Raw genomic sequence first — 17,958 nt, forward strand, 5'->3', positions numbered from 1 at the left:
CTGCCTTGGCAAAGCAGCCAGCATAATTAAGGGCCCCATTCACCCCAGACATTCTCTCTTCCATCTTCTTCCTTCGGGGAAAAAGATACAAAAGTCTGAGGTCGCGTACCAACCGACTCAAGAACAACTTCTTCCCTGCTGCTGTCAGACTTTTGAATGGACTTACCTTGCATTAAGTTGATCTTTTACCCCCCAGCTATGTCTACATTCTGCACTCACTCCTTTCCTTCTCTATGAACGGTATGCTTTGTCTGTATAGCACGCAAGAAACAATACTTTTCACTGTATGTTAATACATGTGACAATAATAAATCAAATCAAATTTGTTGCTGTGCTGTTTGAGGGATGACTACAAGTCTGGACACTCAGGAGACCTCCCGTTCTTCCTCAAAATAATGTTGTGGAAGTTTCTGCGTCTACCTGAGAGGGCAGGGGAGGCCTCGGTTTAACGCCTCACCCAAACAATGTCACCTCTGACAGCGCAGAGCTCCCTCAGTACTGCACAGGAATGTCAGCCATGATTTTTGTACTCAAAACTCCAGGGTGGGACTTGAACCCACAGCGGGGGCAATCTTACCAAAAAAAAGTCAAAGTGCCAAACGAGTGTGAAAACAGGAGTGAATTTCACTTTTTTTTGGGAGAGATAACAATCAAATCTTCCCTAACTTTGTCAAAAAAATGACGCCAAACCTTTTTCTAGCCAGTAGGGGCAGGGCCCAGTCGCCAGAAAGCTGGCACATAGCAGCAGAGGGTGCCATTGCGCATGTGCAGATCTCTGTGTCCTATCAACAGAGAAATCTGAGACTGACTGCCTACAATTCTATTTTAAATAGAACTTAAATATTACCATCAACATATGGCATGCTTGCCTTTATACGACGGGGCATAGAGTATAAAAGTTGGGGTCTGATGTTGCAGTTGTGTAGAACGTTGGTTCGGCCCCATTTGGAATACTGCGCCCAGTTCTGGTCGCCACACTACCGGAAGGAAGTGGAGGCTTTAGAGAGAGTGCAGAGGAGGTTTACCAGGATGTTGCCTGGTATGGAAGGGCTTAGTTATGAGGAGAGACTGGGTAAACTGGGGTTGTTCTCACTGGAAAGACGGAGAATGAGGGGTGACCTAATAGAGGTGTATAAAATAATGAAAGGCATAGATAGGGTGAACGGTGGGAAGCTTTTTCCCAGGCCGGTGGTGACGTTCACGAGGGGTCATAGGTTCAAGGTGAGGGGGGGGAGGTTTAACACGGATATCAGAAGGATGTATTTTACACAGAGGGTGGTGGGGGCCTGGAATGCACTGCCGGGCAAGGTGGTGGAGGCGGACACACTGGGAACATTTAAGACTTATCTAGATAGCCACATGAATGGAGTGGGAATGGAAGGATACAACAGAATGGTCTAGTTTGGACCAGGGAGCGGCGCGGGCTTGGTGGGCCGAAGGGCCTGTTCCTGTGCTGTATTGTTCTTTGTTCTTTGTTAACCCTCAGGCGCGAAGCGAATCTCACTGGATATCCGGTGCCGGTAAGATTGTGAAAGGTGAGACACGGGTGCGAACCTGATTTCTCGGCCCTCTCGCGATCTTACCGGCTCACCCCGCCCATCGGCCATCGTGGCGAAATGGTAAGATCTCGGCCACAGCCTCTGACTCGGGGAAGGGTGGCACCAGCTGAGCAATCTTGTGATCCAGAGCAAGAATATTAGCTGCCTCCCTCCCCCATGCATGTGAACTAACTCAGGATTGATGGGAAAAGGAGAAAGGAAAGAAGCAATAATGCTACGGAGAAAGGTGGGAAGTTTTGGCTTGTTTTGTCGAACGGCTGTCAGAGATACGAGGCTTTCATGCCAACCTTCTGTGGATTGTTGAGGCCATTTTTTTCCAAAATTACTCTGGGAGTGTTGATGATATTTATTGCCCAACCTTGGTTGCACTGAGAGGATTAGTCAACCTCTCTGCATGGGACTAGAAGTCACATGTTGACCAGACTTGTTCCAGAGTAACAGGGCCTTTTTTTGAGTTGAATTGATTTGATTTATTGCCACATGTGTTAACACAACAGTGAAAAATATTGTTTCTTGCACGCTATGCAGACAAAGCATACCGTTCATAGAGAAGGAAATGAGAGAGTTCAGAATGTAGTGTTACAGTCATAGCTAGGGTGTAGAGAAAGATCAACTTAATGCAAGGTAAGCCCATTCAAAAGTCTGACAGCAGCAGAGAAGAAGCTGTTCTTGAGTCGGTTGGTACGTGATCTCAGATTTTTGTATCTTTTTCCCGATGGAAGAAGGTGGAAGAGAGAATGTCCGGGGTGAGTGGGGTCCTTAATTATGCTGGCTGCTTTGCTGAGGCAGCGGGAAGTGTAGACAGAGTCAATGGATGGGAGGCTGGTTTGCGTGATGGATTGGGCTACATTCACGTCCTTTTGTAGTTCCTTGCGGTCTTGGGCAGAGCAGGAGCCATACCAAGCTGTGATACAACCAGAAAGAATGCTTTCTATGGTGCATCTGTAAAAGTTGGTGAGAGTCGTAGCGGACATACCAAATTTCCTTAGTCTTCCGAGAAAGTAGAGGCGTATTGTCTCCACTGGAAGAATTCCTCCTGGATTAACAAATTCCAAGTCCAAACCACTTGCTGTGTAAAAATAAAGTTTTCCCTCGTGCTTTATTGGCAATCTCCTCAAATCCATGCCCTCTGGTTCTCAACCCTTCCACAATTGAGAACAGTCTCTCTCTATCAACTGTCTAAACCCCATCCTGAACCTGAAATTCTCGATCAAATCTCCTTTGAACCTAATCCTCTCGCGGGAGAACAGCCCCAATTTCATCATAGAAGTATCATCATAAACTCCCTACAGTGCAGAAGGAGTCCATTCGGCCCATCGAGTCTGCACCGACCACAATCCCACCCAGGCTCTAACCCCACATATTTACCCTGCTAATCCCCCTGACACTGGGGTCAATTTAGCATGGCCAATCCACCTAACCCGCACATCTATTCATTTAGTTGAAGTTAATGGGTCACTTTGTAGAAAACTTGCCCCCAATATCATGAGCAAGAATATATTTTTTTTTAAAGAGAGAGAGGCTTTGGTTTACATTAGAATCAGATGGTTTATTGAGCTGGCTCATCCGTGACAGGGGGATGGCCCTTTAATAACCGATTCGACGGCCGTCTTTCTCGTTTGAAAAGAAGGGGAAAGGCTTAAACTTGCGCCTCTTTTGAGAGGTGGCGGTTTAAGGACAGGACTGCACCGTGAGCTAAGCAGAGAAAAAGCTGAAGAGGTCACACAATAGAGTCTGGAACGGTAGCTTGTACATTTCTGATTAAATTACGCGAGTGTGCTTTTTAAGAAGGCTGAGGTTCAATGATAGGAATGTTACATTTACTTCAAAGCCATCAATAACCAGAACAGCATCTGCCAACCCCGTGACCCACGGTTCTTTAAAGTAATCAGACTCCCCAAAGAATGAGTCAGAAGAGCCACCCGTGATTTGCAGATGAAAACTCCATCTGTCTTCCCGTGGAAGATTACTTGGCAGGATGAGTTAAATCACCAAATTTCCTTTTCGGAGTCGATATAGACTCGGTTCCAACAATGGTTTAGAATCACAGCATTCCGACAGCGCAGAAGGAGGCCGCTCGACCCGTCAAGTCTGCATCAACTCTCACCCAAGCCCTACCGCGTGACCCCACATACTTACTCCGCTAATTCCCCTAGCCTACCCCGTCTTGGGACTTTTAAGGGACAATTTGCCACGGGCCAATCAGCCTAACCTGCACATTTTACTTTTTGGAGTGCGGGAGGAAAGTGGAGCACCTGGTGGAAACCCGCGCAGACATGGGGAGAATGTGCAAACTCCACCCAGACAGCGACCCGAGGGGCTGAATTGACACGGTGGCACAGAGTAGAGTTTAACCATGGCAGGGGAAATTTTGAGTGGTTCCTATTGTGGGGGATGTTTTCTGTGATTTGGAACACAAGTTGCCTTCTGAAATAGTGTTTAGTCAACGTTGCTTTTAGCTTGTTTGTTACAGTAAAAGTCTCAAAAAAACTTAAACATTTCTGTTTGATCAGTTATTCACAGGAAGTTATTTTAAAAAGTTATTCTATGAGGATTATAAGAGTACATCTGCAGAGAGAGAGAAAAACTTGAATACTCACACTCAGAGTTATGTTGAATTCACCACTTCCTTTGAAGGTATTAAGTTTTTTTTGTTGGTTTCATCCAAATAATTAACATATTCCACCTATGTCTAAACAGAAATGTGTTTGTGGCTATTAACAAATTGGGGAATCTGTTCAGTCTGTGCTTGTTCTGTTAGGGAGGTTCCTTCATCTGCACCTATTTATAATCGAGCTTCGTGCTGCAAACCATGTATGAACCATTATTTGCATTTCTTTATAATAGGCAACGCTTCCCACCTCCCCACTCCCTCATCGCCAGTGTAATGGCAGGATAGAAACTGACAGCAGTTTATATAATGGTAAACAGACTGGATGCAGGTCTCTCCTCTGGCACGCAGCTGTCAAACATTAACACGTAGTTACAAAGTAGATACACAGGATATTGAAGTTAAACAGAGAAAGTGGTTGGTAGGATTGTGCATTGTGACAACTGCTCCAGTGTGTTGCTGCGATAGTGGATAGGCTGTCGCCAGGTCATTGTTGGTGTAACATTGCTGTGTTGCGGTACAGGACGGTCGGGCAGACCGAACAATTTGTAGTGGTGCCGTTTCTGACCTCCAGTGGCTGTTCCTGATCTTGAAACCTGATCAGTTCAATAGGCTGCAGCAGTGCAGAGAAACATAGAGAATAGGTGCAGGAGTAGGCCATTCAGCCCTTCGAGCCTGCACCCCCACTCAATATCATCATGGCTGATCGTGCACTTTCAAAAGTTTAAAGTTTATTTATTAGTCACAAGTAGGCTCATGTTCACACTACAATGAAGTTACTGTGAAAATCCCCTAGTTGCCACACTCCGGCACCTGTTCGGGTACACTGAGGGAGAATTTAGCAAGGCCAGTGCACCCTAACCAGCACGTCTTTGGACTGTGGGAGGAAACCGGAGCACTCGCTGGAAACCCACGCAGACATGGGGAGAAGGTGCAGACTCCGTGCAGACAGTGACCCATGCCGGGAATCGAACCCGGATCCCTGGCGCTGTGAGGCAGCAGTGCTAACCACTGTGCCACCCCTAGTCTCCCACTCCAGCTCTCTCTCCATGCCCCTTGATCCCTTTAGCCGCAAGGGCCATGTCCAGCTCCCTCTTGAACATGTCTAATGAACTGGCCCCCAACAGCTTTCAGTGGTGGAGAATTCCACAGGTGAGATTGGAGCAATCCAGAAGCTGGGAGTTCCAATCTCACCGTGAAACTAGGTTCAATAAATCTCGAGATTTATGGGTGGGGTTCCCAGAGACTGACCACAAAAGATGCCAGATTGCCACAAAAACCCACTGCCTCAGAAATTTCTTCCAGGGAAGGGAATGTATCCCTCTTTCCCAGCTGAGCCTTTGTTATTCCAGTAACACGTTGCTTTGACTCAATGCGACGCCTAGGGGCCTAACAAGTAGCTCGCTACAGAAGGCCCACTGTCAACTCCTCAGAACAACCAGGAAAAGGCCAGACGGTTGCCCAAATCTCTGCAATGAGTTAGTGTTGCACATTATTCCAATTCTCTTCCCGCACTTAGTGGTGCACTAATTCTTCCTCAGTTTAGTTTTAAAGTTTATTTGTTAGTGTCACAAGTTGGCTTACATTAACACTGAAATGAAGCTACTGTGAAAATCCCCTAGTCGGCACACTCCGGCACCTGTTCGGGTACACCTGAGGGAGAATTTAGCATGGCCAATGCACCTAACCAGCACGTCTTTCAGACTGTGGTAGGAAACCGGAGCACCCGGAGGAAACCGGGGAGAACATGCAGACTCCGCACAGACAGTGACCCAAGCTGGGAATTGAACCTGCGTCTCTGGCGTTGTGAGGCAGCCGTGCTAACCACTGTGCCACCGTGCTGCCGTGTACCCGAACAGGTGCTGGCGTGTGGCGACTACCAGATTCTCACAGTAGCTTCATTGCAGTGTTAATGTCAGCATACTTATGACACTAATAAATAAACTTTCGAACCCGGACCCTTCTGGATGAGGGATTCACAGAGCTTTTTAGTGAATATTGCTGGGCACTTCAAACGCAAAACCCCCTGCTCATTCAGCAGACCCGGCCCTGCAAAATCCTCAGGACTGAGGAGTTTTACAGGTTGCGAGTCACTGTGTGCTATTGTTAGAAGGCAGGGTGAGGGGGGGGGAAAAAGGGTCAAAATCGTTTTCAAAAATTGGTATTTTGGAGGAATATAAATTGAGAATTGCGTTCACATGAACTGTCGTTACTGGAGCTTCAAGGAAAGGTATCAATGATTGTATTCAAGTTTCATACCAGATCCACTTAATGTGGGAACCAATCAGGAATGCAATTTTAGACATTGGCCAGAGTTTTACATTCCCCATCCCTACAGCGGGTTTGGAGGGCGGGTGTTGGGGGACGCGTGATATTGCAGGTATGGGATTCTCTTCAGGTAAATCACCCTTGCTCATCCGCAGTGATTTTATACTGGGGTGGGCAAGGTGTTGGACAGAGAGCCTGCACGTGCCCCAATTAATGGCCAGTTAAAGGTTGTTCCAAGCTCAGCTCAATTTTTAGGTGGACTGGGGGAAACCCAAAATAAAGAAGGTTTCATCTCATGCGGGAAATTCTCTACTGACTGTGGGCCCTCCCCATAAAGCCCTGTGACCTCTGAACCTCCTGCCCCAACTCCCGGTCTATCGCCGGAGACCTTGTTCGCACCCCCTTTCCCCCCTCCAACCTCTCCTACAATTCCTCAGGCCTTCCCTACCCTCCCCCATCTTGGGACCCCTCATACTTACCTGGGTCTCCAGTTCCCTGTGCTTTCAGGACTTAGTCTCAGGCAGCTTTGTGCAGTTACTCTTCCTGCCACTGCAGCGCTGTTGCTGCACAGACTGGAGAGATTGGCTGGCAGCTCTCCAAGGTGGGACCCGCTCCCGACGAAGGGGCAGAACTCTCACTAAATGCCAATCAACACTCGTTAGCGTTTAAATTGGCAGCGGGGCAGTAGGGGTTGCGTTCTCCACAGACTCTTTGGATGGTGGCACAGTGGTTAGCACAGCTGCTTCACAATGTCAGGGACCGGGTTCGATTCCTGGTTTGGATGGCTGTCTTTGTAGAGTTTGCACATTCTCCCCGTGTCTGCGTGGGTTTCCTCCGGGTGCTCCGGTTTCCTCCCACACTCAAAAGATGTGCAGGTTAGGTGAATTAGCCATGGTAAATGCACGGGGTTACAGGAATAGGGCAGAGGGTTGGGCCTGGGTAAAGATGCTCTTTTGGAAAGTTGGTGCAGACTTGATGGGCCGAATGGCCTCCTTCTGCACTGCAGGGATTCTATGGAGTCCTGGCCATCCTAAAAATTCAGGCCTTTCTTTTTTCAAGCTTGCGTTTACCTCGCTGGTAAGTACTTGAGGGGCAGCAGCAGAGTGGTAACGTTACTGGACGTGTAATCCAGAAGCGGGGTCTAATACTCTGGAGACGTGGAGTCATATCCCACTGCGACAGCTGCAGAAATTTAAATTTAATTAATCTGGAATGCAACGCAGGTCCCATTAACGGTGATCATGACAGGACGGTTATCAAAAACCCCAACTGGTTGCTGAAGCTCTTCGGGTGAGGAAACTGGCCGTCCTTATCTGGTTAGGCTAGGGTTTCCCAGCTCCTCCTAACGCTGGGATCTCCCTGTCCCGCCGGAGACCCAGGGACCTTCAGCTAGCCCATCGCCTGCCCCGTGGTAGGTCTCACCACAGCGGGGCCAACACCCCAGTGTGTGACTCCTGATCCCCAGCCCCAAAGCAATGTGGCTGACTCTTAAGCACCCACTGGAATGGTCCAGTAGGCAGTTGTAAGTGGCTCCCCAATACCTGGTGGAGATCAGTGTGCAATGAGTGGTAAATTGCCCTGTCAGTGAAGCCCACCTCCCAAGAACAATTTTTTTTAAAAAATCCTAACATGCTGGTGGTTGCAGTGCCTGGTGGGTGGGGATTAGGCTTTATAAGGTGATGAGGGGTATGGACAGGGTGAGTAGGGTGCAGCTGTTCCCCTTGGTTGAGGGGTCGATCACGAGGGGGGCATAGTTTTAGGGTGAGGTGCAGGAGATTCAGAGGGAATCTGAGAAAAAACTCTATTTTGCTCAGAGCGTGGTGGGAATCTGGGGAGGTAGCAGAGGACAGAAACCTTACAACCGTGCAAAAATATTTGGATGAGCACTTGAAATATAATATTCAAGAAAACGTGACCAGTGCAGGAAAAAAGGGTTAGTATGCCTTTAATGGTAGATATTGTCAGTACAGACTTGATGGGCCAAAGGGCCTTTTCTGCACTGGAATCATATGATTTCTACAGTACAGAAGGAGGTCATTCGGCCCATCGAGCTTGCACTGACAACAATCCCACACAGGCCCCATCCCAGCAACCCCATGCATTTACCCTGCTAATCCCCCCCTGACACTAAAGGGCAATTTAGCATGGTCAATCCACCTATACTGCACATCTGCATTGTATGACTCTGACTCTATTGGGGTGGCACGGTGGCACAATGGACTTTTGCCTCACAGTGCCAGGGACCCGGGTTCGAAACCTGGCTTGGATCACTGTCTGTGTGGAGTCTGCATGTTCTCCCCGTGTCCGAGTGGGTTTCCTCTGGGTGCTCCGGTTTCCCCCCACACGCCAAACATGTGCTGGTTAGGTGGATTAGCCATGTTAAATTGACCCGTGTCAGGGCATCAGCAGGGTAAATATGTGGGGTGAGAGGGATAGGGTGGGATTGCTGTTGGTGCAGGCTCGATGGGTCGAATGCTGCCCTCCTGTACTGTAGGGATTCTATGATTGCGATCTAACATTGTTGCATTGTATAAAAGTCTGAAGTGTGTTTTGCTCCCTGGAGAATTTCAGTGCCAGTGCACCCAGCAGGCTAAAAGCATTGTTGTGACAACGTATCTCAAAATGCAGAGCACGCTTTACAAGAAAACCAAACAAGTGAAGTAACTTTTATTGCATTCCTTCGTTTAGTTCAGCGAAATTGGCCAATTATCTGGACGGCTGGACTTTTCCCAGAAAGAGTTATATTGGCAGGGAAATATTCAAAACAGCAAAAGGAGTGGATTGGCACATCCTATTCAAATTGTTTCATAATCCTTCCAAAGTGCATCATTAAAGTCCCGTTTCTGCGCTAATTGATGTTCTTTCCTCTTTGTAACCCTGGATGCAGGCTGCGCTACAGCATGGAGTGATGGCCGGACGCCGGGGCTTTGGGAGTATCTTTGTGGTGGCCAGTGGGAACGGAGGCCAGTACGAGGACAACTGCAACTACGATGGCTACGCCAACTCCATCTACACCGTCACCATCGGTAAGCGTCAGTTCAAAGGCCGCTGGAGGGGGGGGGGGGGGGGGGGGGGGGGGGGGCGGTGGAATTGAATAAGAAGATTAAAGAAGAAGAAAAGCATTTTACTTGGTGACCCTGTTGCGATTATATCTTGCTAACTGGTCTCTGCAAACTGACCTGGTATGTGGTTCAAAGAGAATTAGTGGCTTTGTTTCTTCTATTCTGTACAATAATTCTAGACCGCATGTGCTGAAGGTATTGTATCGCGGAGTGATTTACATAAAGTGGACTGCTGATCTTTCTTATCTAAAGGGCAAGTTGCAAATGAGGCCTGCACTAAGCCCGTAGCTGCACACAATGTTCCATTGAATGTTCCATTTTGGATTCATTCCGCCTTGAGGAAATGAAAGGTTCTGTTAATTTATTTTTTCCCCCGACTTGGCAGATAATCTAGCAGAATGCCAAGATGCTGCAGTATAGTATACACTTCATACACTTCAAACAATTGCATTGTTTGATGACATTTTCATGACCCTAGCAGACTCGGAGCATTAGTGTTCCTCTGGGATGTTGCGCCACTCCCAAACTCTCAACCAGAACCTTCAATCCTGGAGCTATTTTTCCACCCTCTTTCTTCAAAGGAGCTCACTAGCCTAAATAATAGTGTTTGATTTATTCCTTATTACTCAATAGACAATCTCAAGGGCCATGAGAGATGGGCAATAAATGCTGGCCCAGTCTGCGATGGCTGCATCCCTTGAACAAATAAATACTCTTTGTTGGAGAGTACAAACGATTCCTGTCTGTAGTGCTTGCTTGAAGACTAAGTGAGTGGGTAAAACAATGACTGATGGAATTTGGTGCAGAGAAGTGAGAGGTCCTCCACTTTGGGTCTAACAAAGAGATGTTGGAATATTTTCTAACTGCTGATTGACTAGAAATTGTGGAGGAGCAAACATAGTTGTACATCTGTTGTGATGGTATGTGTAACCTTCTATATTTTTGTGCATTCTGTGTAGGTCAGGGTAAAGCTGTGTCTCTCTGTGTGTCCAGGGTAAGGAGAGATTGTTGGAATCAGATTATCTCTGGAATCTAAGGGGTGGAAAATTTAAAGGTGTTAAGTTTTGCGTTGAGTGGGTGTTAACTTGTAAGTAAACGGAATAGATCTGAAAATTGTGTTTGTTTAAGTTTAAAGTTTATTTATTAGTGTCACATGTAGGCTGACATGAAGTTACTGTGAAAATCCTCCAGTTGCCACACTCCGGCGCCTGTTCGGGTACACTGAGGGAGAATTTAGCACGGCCAATGCACCCTAACCAGCACGTCTTTCAGACGGTGGGAGGAAACTGGAGCACCCGGAGGAAACCCATGCAGACACGGGGAGAACGTGCAAACTCCACACAGACAGCAACCCAAGCCGGGAATCAAACCCGGGTCCCTGGCGCTGGGAGGTAGCGGTGTTAACCACTGTGCCACCGTGCCGCCCCTCGGCAATCTTGCCGAGCCTTTCTGTGCTGTCGACTTTGGCCCTTTGTCAATATGGAGATCAGCTTCCAGGCGGTGTTAAATTCTCCCTCAGTTTAAGAAAGGGAATAGAAATGACCCTGGTAATTATAGACCAGTTAGTCTTACTTCGGTGGTTGGTAAATTGATGGAAAAGGTCCTTCGGGATGGGACTTACGACCATTTAGAAAGATGCGGATTAATACGGGATAGTCAGCACGGATTCGTGAAGGGCAAGTCGTGCCTCACAAATTTGATAGAATTTTTTGAGGAGGTAACTAAGTGTGTTGATGGAGGTAGGGCAGTTGATGTCACATACATGGATTTTAGTAAAGCATTTGATAAGGTCCCCCATGGTCGGCTTATGATGAAAGTAAGGAGGTGTGGGATAGAGGGAAAGTTGGCCGATTGGATAGGTAACTGGCTGTCTGATCGAAGGCAGAGGGTGGTGGTCGATGGAAAATTTTCGGACTGGAGGCAGGTTGCTCGCGGAGTGCCACAGGGATCAGTGCTTGGTCCTCTGCTCTTTGTGATTTTTATTAATGACTTGGAGGAGGGGGCTGAAGGGTGGATCAGTAAATTTGCTGATGACACCAAGATTGGTGGAGTAGTGGACGAGGTGGAGGGCTGTTGTAGGCTGCAAAGAGACATAGATAGGATGCAAAGCTGGGCTGAAAAATGGCAAATGGAGGTTAACCCTGATAAATGTGAGGTGATTCATTTTGGTAGGACTAATTTAAACGTGGATTACAGGGTCAAAGGTAGGGTTCTGAAGACTGTGGAGGAACAGAGAGATCTTGGGGTCCATATCCACAGATCTCTAAAGGTTGCTACTCAAGTGGATAGAGCCGTGAAGAAGGCCTATAGTGTGTTAGCTTTTATTAACAGGGGGTTGGAGTTTAAGAGCCGTGTGGTTATGCTGCAACTGTACAGGACCTTGGTGAGACCACATTTGGAATATTGTGTGCAGTTCTGGTCACCTCACTATAAGAAGGATGTGGAAGCACTGGAAAGAGTGCAAAGGAGATTTACCAGGATGCTGCCTGGTTTGGAGGGTAGGTCTTATGAGGAAAGGTTGAGGGAGCTAGGGCTGTTCTCTCTGGAGCGGAGGAGGCTGAGGGGAGACTTAATAGACGTTTATAAAATGATGAAGGAGATAGATAGAGTGAAAGTTCAAAGACTATTTCCTTGGTTGGATGGAGCTATTACAAGGGGGCATAACTATAGGGTTCATGGTGGGAGATATAGGAAGGATATCAGAGGTAGGTTCTTTACGCAGAGAGTGGTTGGGGTGTGGAATGGACTGCCTGCAGTGATAGTGGAGTCAGACACTTTAGGAACATTTAAGCGGTTATTGGATAGGCACATGGAGCACACCAGGATGATAGGGAGTGGGATAGCTTGATCTTGGTTTTAGATAAAGCTCGGCACAACATCGTGGGCCGAAGGGCCTGTTCTGTGCTGTACTGTTCTATGTTCTATGTTCTAATGTACCTTTAAAGTTTTTTTTTAAAGTTTACTTCTTCGTCACAAGTAGGCTTACATTAACATTGCAATGAAGTAACTGTGAAATTCCCCTAGTCGCCACACTCCAGCGCCTGTTCGGGTCAATGCACCCTAACCAGCACGTCTTTCCTAAAACGTACAAAGAGAACAAAGAACAGTACAGCACAGGAAACAGGCCCTTCGGCCCTCCAAGCCTGTGCCGCTCCTTGGTCCAACTAGACCAATCGTTTGTATCCCTCCATTCCCAGGCTGCTCATGTGACTATCCAGGTAAGTCTTAAACGATGTCAGCGCGCCTGCCTCCACCACCCTACTTGGCAGTGCATTCCAGGCCCCCACCATCTTCTGTGTAAAAAACATCCCTCTAATATCTGAGTTATACTTCGCCCCTCTCACCTTGAGCCCGTGACCCCTCGTGAACGTCACTTCTGATCTGGGAAAAAGCTTCCCACTGTTCACCCTATCTATCCCCTTCATAATCTTGTACACCTCTATTAGATCTCCCCTCATTATCCGTCTTTCCAGGGAGAACAACCCCAGTTTACCCAATCTCTCCTCATAGCTAAGACCCTCCATACCAGGCAACATCCTGGTAAACCTTCTCTGCACTCTCTCTAATGCCTCCACGTCCTTCTGGTAGTGCGGCGACCAGAACTGGACACAGTACTCCAAATGTGGCCTAACCAGCGTTCTATACAGCTGCATCATCAGACTCCAGCTTTTATACTCTATACCCCGTCCTATAAAGGCAAGCATACCATATGCCTTCTTCACCACCTTCTTCACCTGTGTTGCCACCTTCAAGGATTTGTGGACTTGCACACCTAGGTCCCTCTGTGTTTCTATACTCCCGATGACTCTGCCATTTATTGTATAACTCCTCCCTACATTATTTCTTCCAAAATGCATCACTTCGCATTTATCCAGATTAAACTCCATCTGCCACCTCTCCGCCCAATTTTCCAGCCTATCTATATCCTGCTGTATTGCCCGACAATGCTCTTCGCTATCCGCAAGTCCAGCCATCTTCGTGTCATCCGCAAACTTGCTGATTACACCAGTTACACCTTCTTCCAAATCATTTATATATATCACAAATAGCAGAGGTCCCAGTACAGAGCCCTGCGGAACACCACTGGTCACAGACCTCCAGCCGGAAAAAGACCCTTCGATCACTACCCTCTGTCTCCTATGGCCAAGCCAGTTCTCCATCCATCTAGCCACTTCTCCTTGTATCCCATGAGCCTTAACCTTCTTCACCAACCTGCCATGAGGGACTTTGTCAAATGCCTTACTGAAATCCATATAGACGACATCCACGGCCCTTCCTTCATCAACCATTTTTGTCACTTCCTCAAAAAACTCCACCAAATTTGTAAGGCACGACCTCCCTCTTCCAAAACCATGCTGTCTGTCACTAATGAGATTGTTCCGTTCTAAATGCGCATACATCCTGTCTCTAAGAATCCTCTCCAACAACTTCCCTACCACGGACGTACTAACAACTATGCTACTGTGCCGCCCATAATGGGGTTAAGTGATGAAGTTGATGTGTAGCTTTGCATTTCAGAGATGTTTCAAAGACAAAGACCATTTGCATTGTACAGGAGATTTGTGACTAAATAGGAGCAGATATTTTAACATTTTATTGACCTATAATTAGGGGTGAAATGGGAACATGTAAGGTTTTAGTATTTGGGAGTTTTTATTTGAAGACAATGGGGGAATAAGATGGAAGGGGTGAAAAGGATACTTATGACAACAGGGCTTCAGCAGTAGGGAGTTGCTGTGGAGATGCCCTTGCTATAGAGGGAATACAGTGAAGGTTTACCAGGCTGATTTCCTGGAATGGCGGCACTGTCATATGAGGAGAGACCAAGTCAGTTACGATTATAGTTTAGAAGAGTGAGAAGGGATCTCATAAAAACTTATAAATTTCTAACTGGATTAGACAGGGTAGATTCAGATAGAATGTTCCAGATGGTGGGGGAGTCCAGAACTAGGGGTTAGTTATAGTTTGAGGATGAGGGGGTAAACCTTTCAGAACTGAGGTGAGGAGAAATTTCTTCACCCAGAGGGTGGTGAATGTGTAGAATTCACTCCCACAGAATGTAATTGAGGCCAGAACATTGTGTGATTTCAAAAAGAAATTAGATATAGCTCTTGGGGCTAAAGAGATCAAGCAAGGGCTATGTCAGGGGCAAAGGGGATCAGGATATTGAATTTGATGATCAGCCATGATCAAAATGAATGGTGGAGCAGGCTCGAAGGGCCGAATGGTCTCCTCTGCTTCTAGTTTCTATGTTAGAAGCCCCACTGAAAACCCTCTCCTGTACGTTTGGAGTGTGTTGATAAACCTGTGGAAGTCTTGTAATTGAAGAAAGGTAACTCAGGTTTTGGGCCAGATATTTGTCCAGTATAACGGTTGGTTATGAGTCTCACTTTGGATGACCACACGAGCGTGGATTTGCTCTGGGAGGTCGTGGATTGAACTTCCGTTTAAAACTAAAGTAATTTCTCGGTTTGGGTATTAGCTCCTGAACTTTGTGGATAAGAATCTGTATGGATCGTTGCCAGAAAATATAGTTTTAATGTGTGACTTTGATGAAGCATTTTAGGGGCTGCTTTGTAAGATTTTTCTGCCTATCGTTGAACTTGTGTGTTTAAGTTTTATCTTTTCTTGCAATGAACGTTTTAGTTCTTCAAATTGTCAAAGTTATCACTGAAGTCCTGTGCTTTTATGTTCAGTAGCCAAGTATCCTTGGCACAAAGAAGGCAGATTACAATTGACCGAGACAGATTTTGAACTGAGATTTGACTGGTCCGGCATTAGCACAGCCGCGATTATAACACTACGTACACGGCCAAAAAAATAGCAAGTATAAAAAGACCAGTGCCATCTTGGCCACTATGTAAGGAGCCAACATTTCCAAGCCTTCCTGAAGACATCACCTGGAATTTTGCATTCAGTTTGGTCACTGCACTTCTAAGGAGCTCTAATTAGGCCAAGGAGAGAGGTTCAGTGTAGATTTTCCACACAGCAGAGCTTAGAGGATTAAATTAGGAAGACAGGATGCAAAAACGAATTCCCTTAATTCCCTTGACTTTGGAAAGTCGAGAGATCCAATCGAGGTGTTTCAAACGATAAAGTGGGTGGATAAAAAGTTATTTCCCCTGCTGGAACATTCCAGAACAAGATGGCACAAGCGGGTGTGAAATCAGGAAGCACTTTTTTTTTCCAGACATAATGTCATGCAAATCTCTCACCACCTGTGAGTGCTCAGTTGACTAAAATCGACACGGTTGAGATAGATAGATAATTAGTAGGGTATTGGGGATAGGGGCAAAGACAGGTAGATTAAATTGAGGTCTTGATCAGCCATGATCTAAAGCAGTGGCAGAGGAGACTTGAGAGGCTGACTGGATTTCTCCTTTGCTTCACCATCCTAAACTTTCTAATGTTCCCCTCCATTTCTCCAATCGTAGTTGAAGTAAATAACCTACCTCATTTTCTTTATCTTTCAGTCGGAGTTGAGACTATTTTCTGTTGGCAACTGGAGTTTGTTTATAGCAGCAAGTGAAGTGTTTGAGCCCCTCTCATGACTGGGAATTCTAGTTGGTTTGGGGAATCTTCAGTTGCCAGTTGTCATGAACTTTGGACTTAATAAGAGGTTATGTTCGAAACTGTCCCCTTTAATTCAAGGTGAAATGAAGTAGTTTGGAGAGGGCGATGTGATCTCCTGCAAAATCTATCTGGATGTGGAGATGCCATTTGAGAGCGTGGATGGCGTTGCGTTGTGCTTGGGTGATGTTCGGGGCTGTCTTGTGAGTGCAGCTGATGAATTTGGTGTTGACGCACCTCCTGATGACTTGGGCATACATGTCAAGTCGAGGGCAGCGGCCTTCCGGAGGAGTCCAATTCGACTCTTTCCTCTTCGGTTGCACTGCGGATCTCTCTGTCGGCTGTTCCGGTTCATTGGCTGTCTCATTGTGTTCACTGTTGGCCTCTTGGGGTTTGTGGAAGAACTCCCGCAGCCTCATTCACCTGATGAATTCCTCTGTGTCCGCTGCGAGACTGATGGGGTCTATTTTGGTAGTGGGACAAAAGTTGAGCCCTCGGCTGAGAACTTCGATTTCATCTGGCTGAAATGTGTAGTCCGATAAGTTGACAATGGACTTTCCTGCAGTGGTGCTGTTTTCTACTGGGGGGGCTTGGTTGCTGCTGGTGGTGATGCCGAGTTTCTCGAGTTTCCTGTTCTTGGTGTGCATGTAGATGGTGTAGTTCCTTTGTCTCGTCTGCTTGGCAGAGTTTCGCAGCTGGTCTGCATCCTGAGCGCAAGTTGAGAATATGGATTCGATCTTGGTTTCCAGGCGGCGGCGTTTGCTGTAGAGCTGGTGTATGAGGTGTTTGAGGAGTGTGAGAGAGGTGCGAGAGGTTGTCCAGTATAACGGTTGGTTATGAGTCTCACTTTGGATGACCACATGAGCGTGGATTTGCTCTGGGAGGTCGTGGATTGAACTTCCATTTAAAACTAAAGTAATTTCTTGGTTTGGGTATTAGCTCCTGAACTTTGTGGATAAGAATCTGTATGGATCGTTGCCAGAAAATATAGTTTTAATGTGTGACTTTGATGAAGCATTTTAGGGGCTGCTCTGTAAGATTTTTGACAGGCCTTCATGGCTTGCTTGCTATGCAAATAGGGGCCCAGGTCAAAACCTATTGAAAGTGAATGCAGGTTTTGACACCAAGGAGAAGGCAACTGGTCTTGCTGGGCCAGGACTCTTGAGTCAGTCAGACAGAGATATCTGGGAAGAAACCCACAGCACATGCTGCTTTGCCTGGCATAAGAAAGGATGGTTTTGGGTTAACCACCAAGCAGGATGCTGGTGAGAATGGATTCCCGGTTCGAAGAAACACAGCTGGTGGAGATTTAACCCTGCCACAGCAACCTCTGCAAGACGTGCCGGATCATCGACACGGATGCCATCATCTCACGTGAGAACACCATCTACCAGGTACACGGTACCTACTCTTGCAACTCGGCCAACGTTATCTACCTGATACGCTGCAGGAAAGGGTGTCCCGAGGCATGGTACATTGGGGAAACCATGCAGACGCTACAACAACGGATGAATGAACACCGCTCGACAATCACCAGGCAAGACTGTTCTCTTCCTGTGGGGGAGCACTTCAGCGGTCACGGGCATTCAGCCTCTGATCTTCAGGTAAGCGTTCTCCAAGGCGGCCTTCACGACACACGACAGCACAGAGTCGCTGAGCAGAAACTGATAGCCAAGTTCCGCACACATGAGGACGGCCTAAACCGGGATGTTGGATTTATGTCACATTATCAGTAACCCCCACAGCTTGCCTCCTGGACTTGCAGGCTGTCCTGTCTGGAGACAATACACATCTCTTTAACCTGTGCTTAATGCTCCCTCCACCCACATTGTCTGTATCTTTAAGATCTGGTTGGCTGTAGGGATTCGCATTCTAATCAGTATTCTGT

At 46.9% G+C, this 17,958-nt stretch overlaps 1 protein-coding gene across 2 annotated transcripts in view; it reads left to right on the top strand.

Moving 5' to 3' along the window:
- The window catches only part of LOC144479918 (proprotein convertase subtilisin/kexin type 7-like), a 306,250-nt gene that overhangs the window by 85,824 nt on the left and 202,468 nt on the right, over positions 1 to 17,958 (top strand). For both annotated transcript variants that reach the window (XM_078198967.1, XM_078198969.1), the window contains exon 7: positions 9,326 to 9,464. In XM_078198967.1, coding sequence (XP_078055093.1) covers positions 9,326 to 9,464 — 139 coding nt within the window. The remainder of the gene's footprint in view (positions 1 to 9,325; positions 9,465 to 17,958) is intronic.

Source organism: Mustelus asterias, chromosome 27, assembly GCF_964213995.1.
Source record: "Mustelus asterias chromosome 27, sMusAst1.hap1.1, whole genome shotgun sequence".
Taxonomy (NCBI): domain Eukaryota; kingdom Metazoa; phylum Chordata; class Chondrichthyes; order Carcharhiniformes; family Triakidae; genus Mustelus; species Mustelus asterias.